Below are 12,901 nucleotides of genomic sequence, written 5' to 3'. Positions count from 1 at the left end.
TGGAGATCTTGAGATGCTTTCCAGCGATGGAAACAGTACCTTACAAAGCAATACTCCCTAGCCCTATCTGATCCTCACCTTAAGAACAATCCTCCTCTACAGCCCCCTCCCGGTGCTGAAGAGGCTGTCAGCTACCCATCCTGGGTCCTAGGCCCCACTGAGGTCCTGTCTAGCCACCCCACCCTCGTACCTTTCTGGATATTATAGTCTGACAGAGTGCGGCCATCCTCCAGCTGTTTGCCCGCGAAAATCAGACGCTGCTGGTCAGGTGGAATGCCTAAGAAGAGAGCACTTCAGTTACTAAAGCTCTGGCAAGAATACTACCAGCAGATCTCCCCTCCCTCCACAGGGCTGTGCCAGGATCACCCCCAAACTGTCAAAAGGGAAAATGAGGTAGAGAGGACAAGCTGCCTTCCCAAGATCACACAGGGGAAGCACTGGCATGGCTGAGATCTGTCCAAGCACCCATTCCACAAGGGACAGCAGATCCCCAGGGCTGAAGGGCCCCCATTTTGCGGAGCACCCAGCCCCAACCCAACTCACCCTCCTTGTCTTGGATTTTAGCTTTGACATTCTCAATGGTGTCACTGGGCTCGACCTCTAGAGTGATGGTCTTGCCCGTCAAGGTCTTCACAAAGATCTGCATCTCTGCGTCTGCTGGGGAGACAGGGGGGAGAATGGCCGGATGGAGTAGTGAGCACTGAAGGTCTGAGCAGCCCGAGCTCACAGGCTGGCCAGCCTTAGTTCCTGACAGCCCTGTGCCGGCATCGACTTCAAATGCAGGCCCGCCCCAGTGCCTGTTTCCTTCCACCCTCCAAGCCGGCAGCTTCGTCTTTAAAGATGGAACGAAAAGTTCAGGTCTACGGCACCACCTTGCCAAGAACGGTCTGGAGGTCCCATCCTTCCTCTCCTCCGCCAGCCCCCAGTCTGCCTGCAGCCGGGGTGGGAATCCCATCTTAGTAGCATCCCCCCAACACACAAGCTTTCCTCCCTACAGTCCCTTCTCCTTATTCCAAGCTCAGACACCCAAAACTTTGGCTTCCTTCTGGGTTACGCCCTAATCCTCAGACCACATTTCCTGCCTTTGATCCAATCCATAAGTACCAACTGCCAACCACGTGCCTGATACTTGTTTACACAGGTATTTCCGTTTTTTCACTTTCCAAGTCTAGAAAACGGCTGCTACTACCAGACTCTACTTACAGATTTAGAAAAGGAGACAGAGACCCAGCTCAAAGGCTTAATATTTTTAAATGGACTGGCAGAGTGTCTGCCACGAGACAAAGTTACAGTTAATACTCCTCCCCATTAAATCGGATATGCCCCGAAGGACACATCCTCGCCCCAAAGCCTCGTCAGATAGCTGGGGCCGGCGGAGCGGGCACGCTCCTCTTCCAAAGGCCGGCTTCCCTCCCATGGCCCAGTTCGGGCTCGGAACCCGGCCCAGTGCGCCTTGCTAAGCCGCCCCACAGGGCCTAGCTCGCCTAGACGGATTCCAGGCCGCTCCCACCGCTGCCTGGGTCCCCGCAGGCTACCGCGCAACCCTACCCAGGCCATCACCGACCTGCTCCGTCGTCTCGTTGACGAGAAAGAGAGCGGTTGAACCGGAAACCGCCGATTCGCCGCCGAGGGCGCCTGCGCACCGAGCACGCTGCGCGTCTGCGTCACAATCCGCGCCGCGCCGCGCCCCGCCCTCGGCCCCGCCCCGCCCCTATGCTGGGTGCGGGCGCACGAAGCCGCGGTGCCTGTGAGCGGCCGATGCCCACCTGCCTCGGGGTGCGAGCTCCGCCCGTCGGGTCACGTAGGAAATGCCGCACCTTTCCTGGTGTTTCTGCTCGCTGTTTCCAGGCCGCCTGAAGACTGCCCGCACGTAGCGGGTGCTCCGGAAATATTTCAACAGAGTAGGGGAAACTGTTTTGTGCTAAAGTGGAGGCATTAAGCAGAGGGTCTGCAGGTCCAAGACGCAAGGGTCGAGGCAGGAGGCGGCGTAAGGGCCGAACGTGTTGGAGCCACTGGAGGCCGGCCGCTGTGCACAGATGGATTAAAGGGCGGGTCCGTACAGGAGCACGGAGAGCAGGTGGGGCCCAAGGAAATGGGGTGGGACCCAGGGTCTGTTTAGGATATAAGACGGAGGAGACTCAAGGATGGCTAAAAAGTGCTGGGCGCCGGAAAGCGGTGAGAACTGAGAAGTTACCTGTGGGTTTGGCAGCGTACCTTATTTCCTTGAACACTTCCCGGCGCCCCCTATGGACCAGGCAAAAGCAGACACTCTGAAGTCTGGGAAGAGGCCTTTAATAACACAATTTCTAAGTGCTCCAAAGATGAGGGGACTCTGTGAGAGTGTCTGATGGGGAATGAGACCCTCAGCTCTTTGAGGAGCCCACCTTAGGGCTGAGATTTGGAGGAGGAGTTACTCAAGGAGGTAAAGGAATAATGTTGTGGGCACTGGGAATAGCACATTTGAAGGCCTGGTTGGTGACAGGAAGTGGGGTTATTATGGTTGCCACCACTGGAGACTCCCACTCAAAGAAGAGCAGCCCACTTCTTTCCAGCTCAGTGGTGCCTGGCTGTCCATAACCATCCTGTCCCACATCCAGCACTTGCCCCCATTCTGGACTGCTGGGCCCAAGGATGGAAGGAAGCCACTGCTAGGTGCACCCTTCCCTTTTTAGTAACAGAGTCTTTTTATTGATAACTTCCCAACAGCATCTGTAAACATCGGGTACAAAAATATTCTGCTTAACTCTGTTCTCCAAGGTGGCTCGGCTTGCTCCATGGAGGCCCCAGGAGAAGCCTGCTGGGCCCTCAGGGTCCACACCGCTGGTCCGAGAAACAGGGCCTAACCAGGCTCGGTGCTGAGGGGATGGCTAATCTCTGCCTTGAGGCTTCTACAACTGTCTCAGAAACCTCTTTGAGATAATGATTGGAGAAAGTATTCAATACTGTCATTGAAGGAAGGGGCAAGGAGACCAGAATTAGTAGGCACAGGGGTGGGCTGGGGTGAACTCAGACATGACAGTGCTTGGCCACCTTGAGGAGGTCCTGACCAGGGTGCTGGGGCAGAGGACATCTGGCTCTGGTCTCTGGGAACCTTTAGGTGTTGCTCAGAGCAGACCTCAGGCCTGGCTCTGCACCCAACCCGACTCCAGCTGGACTGGTCATCCCCTGGCCTGGCAGAGGGGTCTACAGAAGAGAGATGTTCTCAGTGAGGGAGGAGGAGGAATGATAGATCCCCAGGAATTCCATACCCCAGGGAGGGAGCCTTGTCCCCCAGTGAGCCCCAAATGACAGAGTAGGGTGGCAAAGCTGACTGTCTCAAGGCAGGGTTACCCACTGCCACCTCAGACATCTGGGCAGTGGCACCGCTGCTGCCCTGAGACCCATCCGAGCTCCTGGGAGTAGGGTTACTCGCCCGGCGTCTCCTCGTCATCTGTATGGCTGTGGCCATTGATGGCAGGGGAGCCGGGCCGGACGTGGGACAGGTCCTCGAAGCCGGGGCTGAGGGAGGGCGAGACTGTGTCGGGGCTGGTGTCACATGAGCCTGTGCTCTGTTCCGAGGTGGCAATGGTTGTTGTGGTGCTGGGCGGGATGGGGTCTTCATCCTCGTCTTCCAGGAGGGACGCCTCCGGGATGTCTGGGGGAAGGAGGCCCAGCAGTTGGCTTAGTCACCATGCCAGGCACTGTGATGAGGGATTAACTGGGCCCAGGACCCCTGACAGCTACTCCCACCCCATGGGACATAACTCAGTTCATTTTACAGATGAGGAAACCGAGGTCCAAGCAGGTGAGAGGCCTCTCTTTAAGGTGAGGTAAGGTAAAGACGCAGGTTCTCTGGGGTTAGGCCTACGCGGGCCCTGGGGGCAAGTCTGAGCGTGGCTCTGCCCTCTTGACTGTGTCACCTGGGCCAGGCCCCTCACCTGTCCGTGTCTCAGCTCCCTGCTCTATAAACTGGGAATGATGGCATTGCCTTTATGCCTGTGGTTGTCAGCGGCCCTGGAGTGGGGAGCTGTTGGCCCATTCTGCAGACTGGGTAAACTGAAGCTCAGCATGGAGGACGCTGTGCTTCCTCTGACAAGTCACTGCCCCTCTGGGCACAGTCCCCACCTCATAGGTGTTTGTGGGTAACAGCCTGGCTCGTAGGGGTACGTGACATTCACTGGGCTAAGGACTGTCATCATTCTTGTCCACATTCCCTCGTGTCACCTCCCCCAAGGGAGGAGGCTCTAGTCCCAACACCTGCTCCGCCGGTTGCCAAGAAGATCAGGCCAGCACTCCCGCCCCTGCCCCAGGTCTTACTGGACCCACTGCCCACTAAGGCCCGGGCTTGGTGTCAGCCCTTGAGGTGACCTTCCAGAAGCCAGCCCTGGGCTGAGGGCCCTGGCATCCAAGGGCACAGAGCCCAGAAGCGGGATGTAGGAGCTCTGGGTGACACTTACGGCTGAAGGCCTCCGGGTGCTGCCTGGCCAGCTTCCCTTTCAGTGTCCTGCAGGGGAAGGGAAGGCACACAGGGCTGAACCTGCAGAGTGTGCAGGCTGGGCCCGGTGCAGGCCAGGAACCTCCCCGTCACTGCTTGTCATACTCTGCTCCAGGGCTGGAGGTAGGACTGGGCGCTCAGCCAGCGGACCTCCCACCCCCAGGACGGATGGCAGCTACCCAGCTGTCACCCAACTTCTGCGTGTCCTTGGTGCTGGCTCTGCGTGCCGGCTGGGCCCTCTACCTGCAATGCCTCATGTCTAAACCTCTTCTACCGGGACAACCTTCCAGGAAGCTTCCCTTCCCCTTGCCTCAACAGGCACGCCTCTGGGTGACTTGTCCCAGCCTGTCTCTCCATCCCCGGGGTGAGGATGTCTGTGGGGGCCAGGAGTGTTGACTATCCACACCCCAAACACCGAACACTGGCACTCACTAAACTGAGCTTCACAGAGAAGCACCTGCTTCCCTTTTTAACCTGGTTTTTCCTTTTTACCTGAAGTAACGCAGTTCTGTTTACAAAGAATTACAAAAGGCTCTTCGGAGCAGTCTCTCACCCTTGACTATGGCCAGCCAGCACTGTCCCCCCCAAAGTACCACTGCTGCTGCATCCCTGCCTGGGTGGACACACTTATCTCCTTCCTGAGTGACACAGATACACACAAAAGGTGTCAACCCTTGTGGTTCCTACTCTACTCCCACCCCTGCAACACCACACGTGGGCAACCAGCCTGGTGAGATGCCCCAGAAAAGATACGCTTTGATAAAGAATTTATCCGGCCTGTCTTGTGATTTCTGCACAGAGCATGCTCCAAGAAAACATGTTGCCCTCAATCTGTGGCACCTGCTCTGCCAGCAGATGCGGCTGCCCCCGGAAAAGAAGAAGCGGCACAGTCAGCCAGAAATACAGCTGTAGTGCCAGCTTGTTCCAGGCCTCGGCGCCCCAGCAGCAGTTGTTAACGGCAGTAGTGGTGATAGGAGCTCCGGGGGCCGTGTCAAGCATTCTATGTGGCTGGGGACTTGGACACCGTCTTTCTCTGTCCTCATGGAAACCAGCTTGAGAAGGACCCGCAAAACCTGGCAATCTCATTTTCCTCTTGAGAGAAGTCCTGGGTGGAGGCCAAGGGGGACATAAGGCTAGCCTTTCACTGTCTGCTCCTGCCTGCCTTTTGCATTATGGGTCTGGCACTATGTTGCATTTTCAAAAAAGGAATAAAATCTAAATTCAGAAACTCCAAGATTTTCAGATCTTCTCTAATACTAAGTGTGCAATGAAGCCTCCTAAAACAAGCTGAATCTCCCCACCGCCCTGCTATGTGGAGAGGACGGCCCTTATTGAAAAGAGGAGGAACCCTCTTTTCAGGCTCAGAGGCTCAGAGCAGGAGGCAGAGACTGGAGAGCCAAGCACTCACCTGATCCTGCGGAAGATGCTGTCCAGGTCCCGTTTCATCTCCACCAGGGTCCTTGTGTGGTGCAGAAAGCGCTCGCTCATCTGCTGCAGGCGGGCACTTGACAGGTTGTTGAAGTTGAGCAGCATCTCGTTTGTCTTCTCAAAGCGGTCCAGCCTGGTGGCGGAAAAAGGGCACCGACTCCTCTGCTCAGCCTCCAGGTCCCTGCCAACTGATCCTGCTAGGCCCTTTCCTGCTCCATGACCTTTGCGTAGACCATTCCCTTGTCTTGTGGAGCTCTACCTGGTGTTTGAGCCAGCTAGCAAACTCCTATTCAACTTTCAAAACCCTGCTCAAAAATCCTACTCAAGTGTACCCTTCTCATGTAGCCTTAACCCTCTCCCTCAAGTAGACTCTTTGACACTCTGACTCCCCTAGCCCCAGCTTCTTTCTCTTGCCCAGCCCTGACACCCCGAGACCAGGAAGGTTCAAGTCTGATTTTGTCTCCCCTCGGCCTGGGAGTTCCCCAGGGTCAGGTCTGAATCTGAACTAAAGACCTAGGAGGGAGATGGGTATGCTGAGACCCAGACATATCCAGCACCACTGTCACAGGGCAAGAAAGGTAAGGTATCAGGTCTGTGCTGGGTTGTAAATGGAAGGAAGAGCCTTTGGCTTAAAGACACAAAAATAAAGCCCCAGGAGACCATGTTTCCCCCGGAAGGTTGTGTCAGCCCTTCTTCCCCACAGAGCAGGCCGGAATTAGGGTGAGGCTATGGTGGACACAGTGCCAGGCCCCGAAGAGGGCAAAGGCCATTCACAGCCCTTCCAAGTGACTCTGGGTGCTCCACAGAGACAGCCTAGGCTCTGAGAGAACAGGTTCCCAACAGGAAGTGAGCCGACTGGCTCCCTTAAATCCCCCAGCAGTTCCTTCCTTATCCCCCTCAAGTCTCCCCACCCCAGGCCTCGGGAAAGGAGCTGCTGTGGTCCCCGCCAAACTGTCCGCAGCTGCGAAACTGTCCCAGAGCCCTGCTTCCTGTGCCAAGGCCTCGCCTCCAGACCAGGAAGGAATTTACTTTGGAGCCAGCCAGCAGATTTGCTCATTTCCTTCATTTTATCACCAGTGTGGGCCCGGGGTAGAGGCGGGCAGGGCAAGAATGCTGGCCAGCAAGTGGATTCCTTCCCATACCGGGGGCCCAGGGCCCTTGGCTTCCACTCACATGTTCTTCTGGGCCAGGATGATGGCGTTGACATCGTCCGCATTCACCATGCTCAGGATGCGGCTACAGAAGACCCTCGAGGCCGAGTCCGGGGGGTCCATCTCTTCCTCCTCCTCCGCTGCCTGAAACAGGCGGGAAGAAAGTGTTTTCAGTCTGCGTTAGGAAGTGGGGGGAGGTGGGATGGGGGGCTGGGAACCCCACAGGCCACCTGTCCGTAAGTGGGTCATGCCACCTGAGCCTCAGCTTTGTCATGCCAGGAACTCGGGGGTGTTTCGAGAGCCACAGGAGTTCCTATTTATAACTTGCACCCAAGCACATCACAATCCCATCACCCCTCCCACCTCCACACCTGCCCCTCTCCACGTGCCCAAAGCTACAGGCACCTTCCTCCTGCATAGACCTGCCCCCTCCTCCTGGCTGCCCCCTCAAATCATCACCCCCTCCAATGCCTTTTCTCCCAAGAGGTCTTTGATGACTACCCCTATTCTGGTCACTCATCACTTCACCTTTTTTTAATTGCTCCACTGTCTCATTGCTTCCTGAAATTATCTTAGTTATCAGTTAACCCTTTTGCCTGTCACCCCCACAGCAATATTAGCTCCAATAGAACAGAGGCGTGTGTTCTTTCTTGCTCGCTGCTCTGTCTCCAGAGCCCAGCCCAGAACCTTGTTCACAGCAAGGGATTGCCTGAATTTAGTTTTATGAAGGCAAACGGAACCTTTCAAACTCAGCTCTGAAGCTAGACTTATATCAGCAAGTTAAAGCCAAGAATTTCAGGCACTGACAGCCAGGCTGTGGGCCCCAGCAACCCAGATGGCTCTGTGGCTCTTGGCTCCCAGCTTCCCTGGCACACAGATGCTATCCCAGCAGGTGGGGACTTCCTGGACCATGCTAGGGCAGGAGGGACCACAGCTTCAGCACTGACCCTCCTAAGGAGGTTCAGGAAAAACCCAGAATCCTGACATAGCTTGGCTCTGTGGTCTGCACGTTTAATCGCCGACTGAAAGGCCCACTTGCAATTGGTTAAGGTTCACACACAGGATCAGGAAGGGCTTTCAGAGCCCACTTAACTACCCTCCTCTTTATTGAGCACCTACTGTATACTAAACAAGACACCGATTTCAAACCCTGGCAATTGTTACCATCCTTATTCATACATGAGAAAATTGAGGCTCAGAGACTGAGGAACTAGGCAGTTGTCACACAGCCAGTGAACATGGGTCACAACTCAAACACCCACAGACCACAGGATCCACAAATATGTGACTCTGACGTTCAGTAGCTACCTGTGACAGGACAGCTGCTTCTTGCAGCACCTGATTCCTGCCAGACTTCTGATTGTTTCCAGAAATAAACCTGAAATATGGATTTCTTTTTCCTGTGAAATCGCCTCATTTACAAATGTTAGCAACTAATATTTTTCTTACCCCAACACCATAGAGGCCAAGAGTACGTATCTATTTATGCCCAGAATCTGGCTATCAGTTTGCAGCCATTACGTGCCTTCTGGAGATAAACTGCCACACCTGACGAAATCCACCACCTCCCCAATCACCATGTTTGAGCTCCTTCTATGTGCCAGGCATGGACACCCACACCCTCCACATTTCCAAAGAAGATCATGTATAAAGAGGACACTTGGGCTCTCAAAGGACAGAATGTGGCGGGAAGCCCACAGCTAGAGCCTGGCAGGTGCAGGATTTGGACCTGTGGGAAATGGTTCTGCTACAAAGATGGGCTCTTTCCTGTCTCTGGCTCCCAGATGTGAGGGCTGAGGGATTCAAGGCACACTCCCCCACCAGCTGCCTCTCACAGGAAGCCTTCCCTGACTAACATACACATACAGAGTGGAAATGACCCAGCATGGGCTCTGATCCTTGCTCCAAATATATTTATGGGGGACACACGCAGAGAGGGAGACTGTGTGACCTTGGGAGAGTCACCTCACTTCCTAGATCCATTTTCTCACCCAGAAAATAGGTATAACAAAGAATCTGAATCTCACAATGCTGTCTGTGGGGACTAAAACCAATAGTGCTAAGAGGTGCTGGGCTCGGAGCAGTCAGTTTCTCCAAGTGGAGTGTGAAGAAATCCTAGGACAGGGCCCGGGAATCAGTATTCTAATGAGGGCCTCCCTAGTGCTTCCAAGAATACAGAACAAACACTTATATAGCACTTCATTTAATCCTCAGTCTCCCCTACAAGGGCATCTCCGAGGGCACCAAAGGCTCCCAGGGGTGGGCTCAGGTCACACACCAATACGGAAAGGCGCCGCAACTCCACCCAAGTCATTTAACAGAATTTAATTTGGCTGCCCAAGCTCAGCAAAACCCGCGAGGCGGGGCGGGGTTCACAAATCCCCTCATGCCCCGCCCCTGTGAAGCGGGAAACTGAGGCCCAAGCAGGTCAACGCCCGATTCCGGGAGACACGGCACAGCCTGAACACAGGCTGCCCCAACTCCCGCGCCTCGGATCCAGACTCGGCCCATGGCGCCGCCCGCGCGTCCACCGCGCAGACGGGGAAACTGAGACCTGTGCGCAGGAGGGGTGCCCAGATGTTGCCAGCGGCGCGCCCCACCCCGCTACAACCCGAGAACCGCGCCCGACCCGGCCCGGCTCCCCAGAGGCCCCTGCGTCCCCAGCCCCACCCCGAACTCGGCCCCGGCGTCGGTGGCAGCAGCACCTGCACATCTGGCGGCCTTGCTCGCGCTTCCGGGATGGCGCCCGCGCCGCCGCGACGTCACCACGCACCATGCGTGCGAGCGCGCGTGGCGGCGACGTGCCCTGGGCTGACTTGCGTGCGTGGAGGCGCGGCAGGAACGGGTGGAGCTTAGATGCAGCTTCTATTTGCGGGTGCATCACAACAAATAGCCAATCAAGCAGTCTCTCTCGCGCCTGCGTAGTTTCCAAAGCCTGAGCTCCAAGGCAGCCCGGAAGGGGGGAGGGGAATGGGGAGGGAGGATGAAACAACCAATTTTATAGATAGTAAGACTGAGGTCCGAGAGCGGCAAGCATTCCCACAGGGTCATGTAATCCTCGAGTGGGCTGTGGTGGATCCAGACCCAAATGTTCTGCTTTCCAGGCTGGGAATCAGACTCACTCGGGTTCAAACACCCTGCTGCGTTTTTGGTAACCTTTTTCTGGGCCAGGATCCTGCATTGCATTTAGTCATGTCTCCTTGGTCTCTTCCACTCTGTGACAATTCCTGTCTTCCTTAATCTTTCATGACCTTAATACTTTGAAGAGTACTGGTTTTGTAGAACACCTAACATTATGGGTTTGTTCAATATTTCCTCATGATTAGTCTGAAGTTGAGCAGCTTGGGAAAGAATCCCACAAAAGTGATGTTTCCTTCTCAATGCATCATATCAGGAGACACTGGGATGTTGATATGTCTCATTGTTGGTGACGTTAACTTTGATTACTTGCTTAAGGCAGTGTCTACCAGCTTCTCAACTGTCAAGTTACTATTTTCCTTTGCAATTAATAAGTATTCTATGGGGGGATACTTAAGAGACCATGTAAATACCATTGGTGTTTTGGTCTTGGGTTTTTTTTGTTGTTGTTTACATATTTTTCACCCTTTAGTTTTAGCATCCATTCATGGCTCTTGGCAGCAATAATGATTACTTACTATGTGTTTGCATAATGGTGATTTTTAATTTAATTATTAATTGGAATTCTGTTGTAAACAAGAGCTGTCCATTCTTCTCAATTATGTATTCAAGTATTTATATCACTATGGAGTCATGAGTATTTATTTTATTCTGTGCCTTATAATTAATTTCTATATTATTTATTTTACTGCCCCTTTAATTTAGCTCCTATGTCTTTTTAATATGTCTCCATGTTTCTGTGAGTACGTCCTTACTTTTGGCATCACAAGATGTTCTGTGCTTGCTTTGGAATATCCCTGGAATCAGCCATTTCTCCAAGGAGCCTGGTTCTGCTTCTTGGAGAATGGTATTTAGAGACCAAGATCTGGGTGCTGGGTGTGCTCACTGCTACCCACGTATTATTGCTTAGAGACCCTCTCAGCAGTCAGAGCTAGGAAATACATGTATGTCTACTAACCCATGCATATACACATACACATCTATTTTTAGTTCTGTATCTGTTCCCTTGTGTCTCTACTGAAAACCATGAGTTCATACTGAGATGAGGATGCGTAAAGTGAGATAACCCAAGTTAAATGCATGAACAAAATGGGACAAATAGTAATTGCTTGATAAGTGTTAGCAATTATCATTAGTTTCTGGGGTCTTATGAAATGTATGTTATATATTATATGTCTGATTTTTCTGTGTCTCAGTTTGTTAACTGTGAGTCTGGGTGAACCTAGCATCTGCCTCTTAAGGTTGCTAAGAGCTTGAGAGATACACACATACCCTTGGGCACATGGAAGACTCTTTGAGAGCCCTGGAATTGGCATATCTGAGTTCTAATTTCAGCTGTCACATCCTAGCTGGGTAGCCTTGAGCAAGTGGCTTAACCTTAAGAAATCATGCAGGTTAATTCCTTACAAGAGGGGTCCCCAACCCCGGGCTGTGGACCAGTACCTGTCCTCGGCCTATTAGGAAACAGGCTGAACAGCCGGAGGTGGGCGACGGGTGACCAAGCAAAGCTTCATCTGCCACTCGCCATCACTCCCCATCACTCACATTAGCACCTGAACCATTGCTGGCATTACAGCCTGAACCATTGCCCCACCCCACCCCCATCCGTGGAAAAATTGTCTTCCACGAAACCAGTCCCTGGTGCCAAAAAGGTTCGGGACTGCTGCCTTACAACAGAGTTTGGCCCATTGTAAGCCCTTGGTAAACTGAGGGTAAACTCTATTATTACTCTCACACTCTCCTGCCTTCATTCATTGAAAAGTAAACGATGATCAGGAATCTTATACATTCTTATAGTTCAACCAACAGTTTTAAAAATTGTTCAGTAAACCCTCTAGCCATATGGGTTCAGTAAACCCTCTAGTCATATGGGTTTGGCCCATATTCTGAGAATCCAGAAAATACTCAGTCCCTGCCTAGCCTTGGAGGATGAAGGAGAGTCTGACACAGACAATCCCAGCCCTGAAGGGAACAATGTTGGGTTAGAGGGAGGAGAGACTCAAGGCTGGAGGAACCTACAGAGTGGGGTTTGAGGACTTCTGAAGGCCAGGAAGCAGGTACATCTGGATGGAGTTTTGAGGTAGGATTAGGAGTTTTGCAGGTGCTGACAATCATTCAGGACTGAGGGGATCACAGGAGCAAAGACAGGATGGTGGGAAAGCACATAGTGTGGATTTGATCTTTTAAGAATTGTGGAGCTCCATGAGCCAGACAGCAGCCAGTGCTGAGAAGAGCCTGGGTGGCGGCTGCTGGGAAAAGTAGAACTGTGGCTCTGTCTGCATGGCTTTGCCAAGCTGTAGCAGAAGAGGCCCAGACTGGAGAAACCAAGCTTTTCAACGGGTCTCTTGGGCTCTGTTGGAAGCCAGGGAACAATTACGAGGGTCCTGGAAGGGGTGGGGGCTGCACATTGAAGCCAAAAGGGACTTGGCTGGTCCAAAATGTTTTCCTTTTCTATTTTGTTTAAATTTTATTTATTTATTTTCTTGGCTGTGTTGGGTCTTTGCTGCTGTGCGTGGGCTTTCTCTAGTTGCGGCGAGCCAGGGCTACTCTTCGTTGCAGGGCGCGGGCTTCTGATTGCGGTGGTTTCTCGCGTTGCTGACCACGGGCTCTAGGCGTGCGGGCTTCAGTAGTTGTGGCACATGGGCTCAGTAGTTGTGGCTCGCGGGCTGTAGAGCGCAGGCTCAGTAGTTGTGGTGCAGGGCTTAGTTGC

General features: G+C 53.4%; 2 protein-coding genes across 6 annotated transcripts in view; both read right to left on the bottom strand.

Annotated features, from left to right (window-relative positions):
* UBA52 (ubiquitin A-52 residue ribosomal protein fusion product 1) overlaps nt 1-12,901 on the bottom strand; it is a 142,723-nt gene that overhangs the window by 845 nt on the left and 128,977 nt on the right. The window contains exons 1-3 of one of the 3 annotated variants that reach the window (XM_019926131.2): nt 1,565-1,652; nt 544-657; nt 191-277 (exon numbers count right to left, since the gene is read on the bottom strand). In XM_019926131.2, the coding sequence (XP_019781690.1) occupies nt 191-277; nt 544-646 (190 nt within the window). In that variant the 5' untranslated portion in view covers nt 647-657; nt 1,565-1,652. Of the gene's footprint in view, nt 1-190; nt 278-543; nt 658-1,564; nt 1,653-12,901 lie in introns of those variants that run through there. The other 2 variants (XM_004314518.3, XM_073803099.1) reach the window with 2 other exon arrangements.
* KXD1 (KxDL motif containing 1) lies at nt 2,277-9,893 on the bottom strand. Of its 3 annotated transcripts, XM_033853982.2 has the most exons (5): nt 9,759-9,888; nt 7,076-7,197; nt 5,883-6,035; nt 4,437-4,483; nt 2,277-3,634 (listed from the first exon to the last, which is right to left on the bottom strand). In XM_033853982.2, the coding sequence occupies exons 2-5, from the start codon at nt 7,174-7,176 to the stop codon at nt 3,405-3,407; spliced, it is 531 nt and encodes a 176-aa protein (XP_033709873.1). In that variant the 5' UTR covers nt 7,177-7,197; nt 9,759-9,888; the 3' UTR covers nt 2,277-3,404. The 3 variants fall into 3 exon arrangements, with proteins under 3 accessions (XP_033709873.1, XP_033709870.1, XP_033709871.1); XM_033853979.2 differs by lacking the exons at nt 2,277-3,634; nt 4,437-4,483 and adding an exon at nt 4,490-5,579 and having other exon boundaries at nt 9,759-9,893; XM_033853980.2 differs by lacking the exons at nt 2,277-3,634; nt 4,437-4,483; nt 9,759-9,888 and adding exons at nt 4,490-5,579; nt 8,362-9,646.

Source organism: Tursiops truncatus, chromosome 3 (genome assembly GCF_011762595.2).
Source record: "Tursiops truncatus isolate mTurTru1 chromosome 3, mTurTru1.mat.Y, whole genome shotgun sequence".
Taxonomy (NCBI): Eukaryota; Metazoa; Chordata; class Mammalia; order Artiodactyla; family Delphinidae; genus Tursiops; species Tursiops truncatus.
This window is presented reverse-complemented; position numbering and strand designations above follow the sequence as displayed.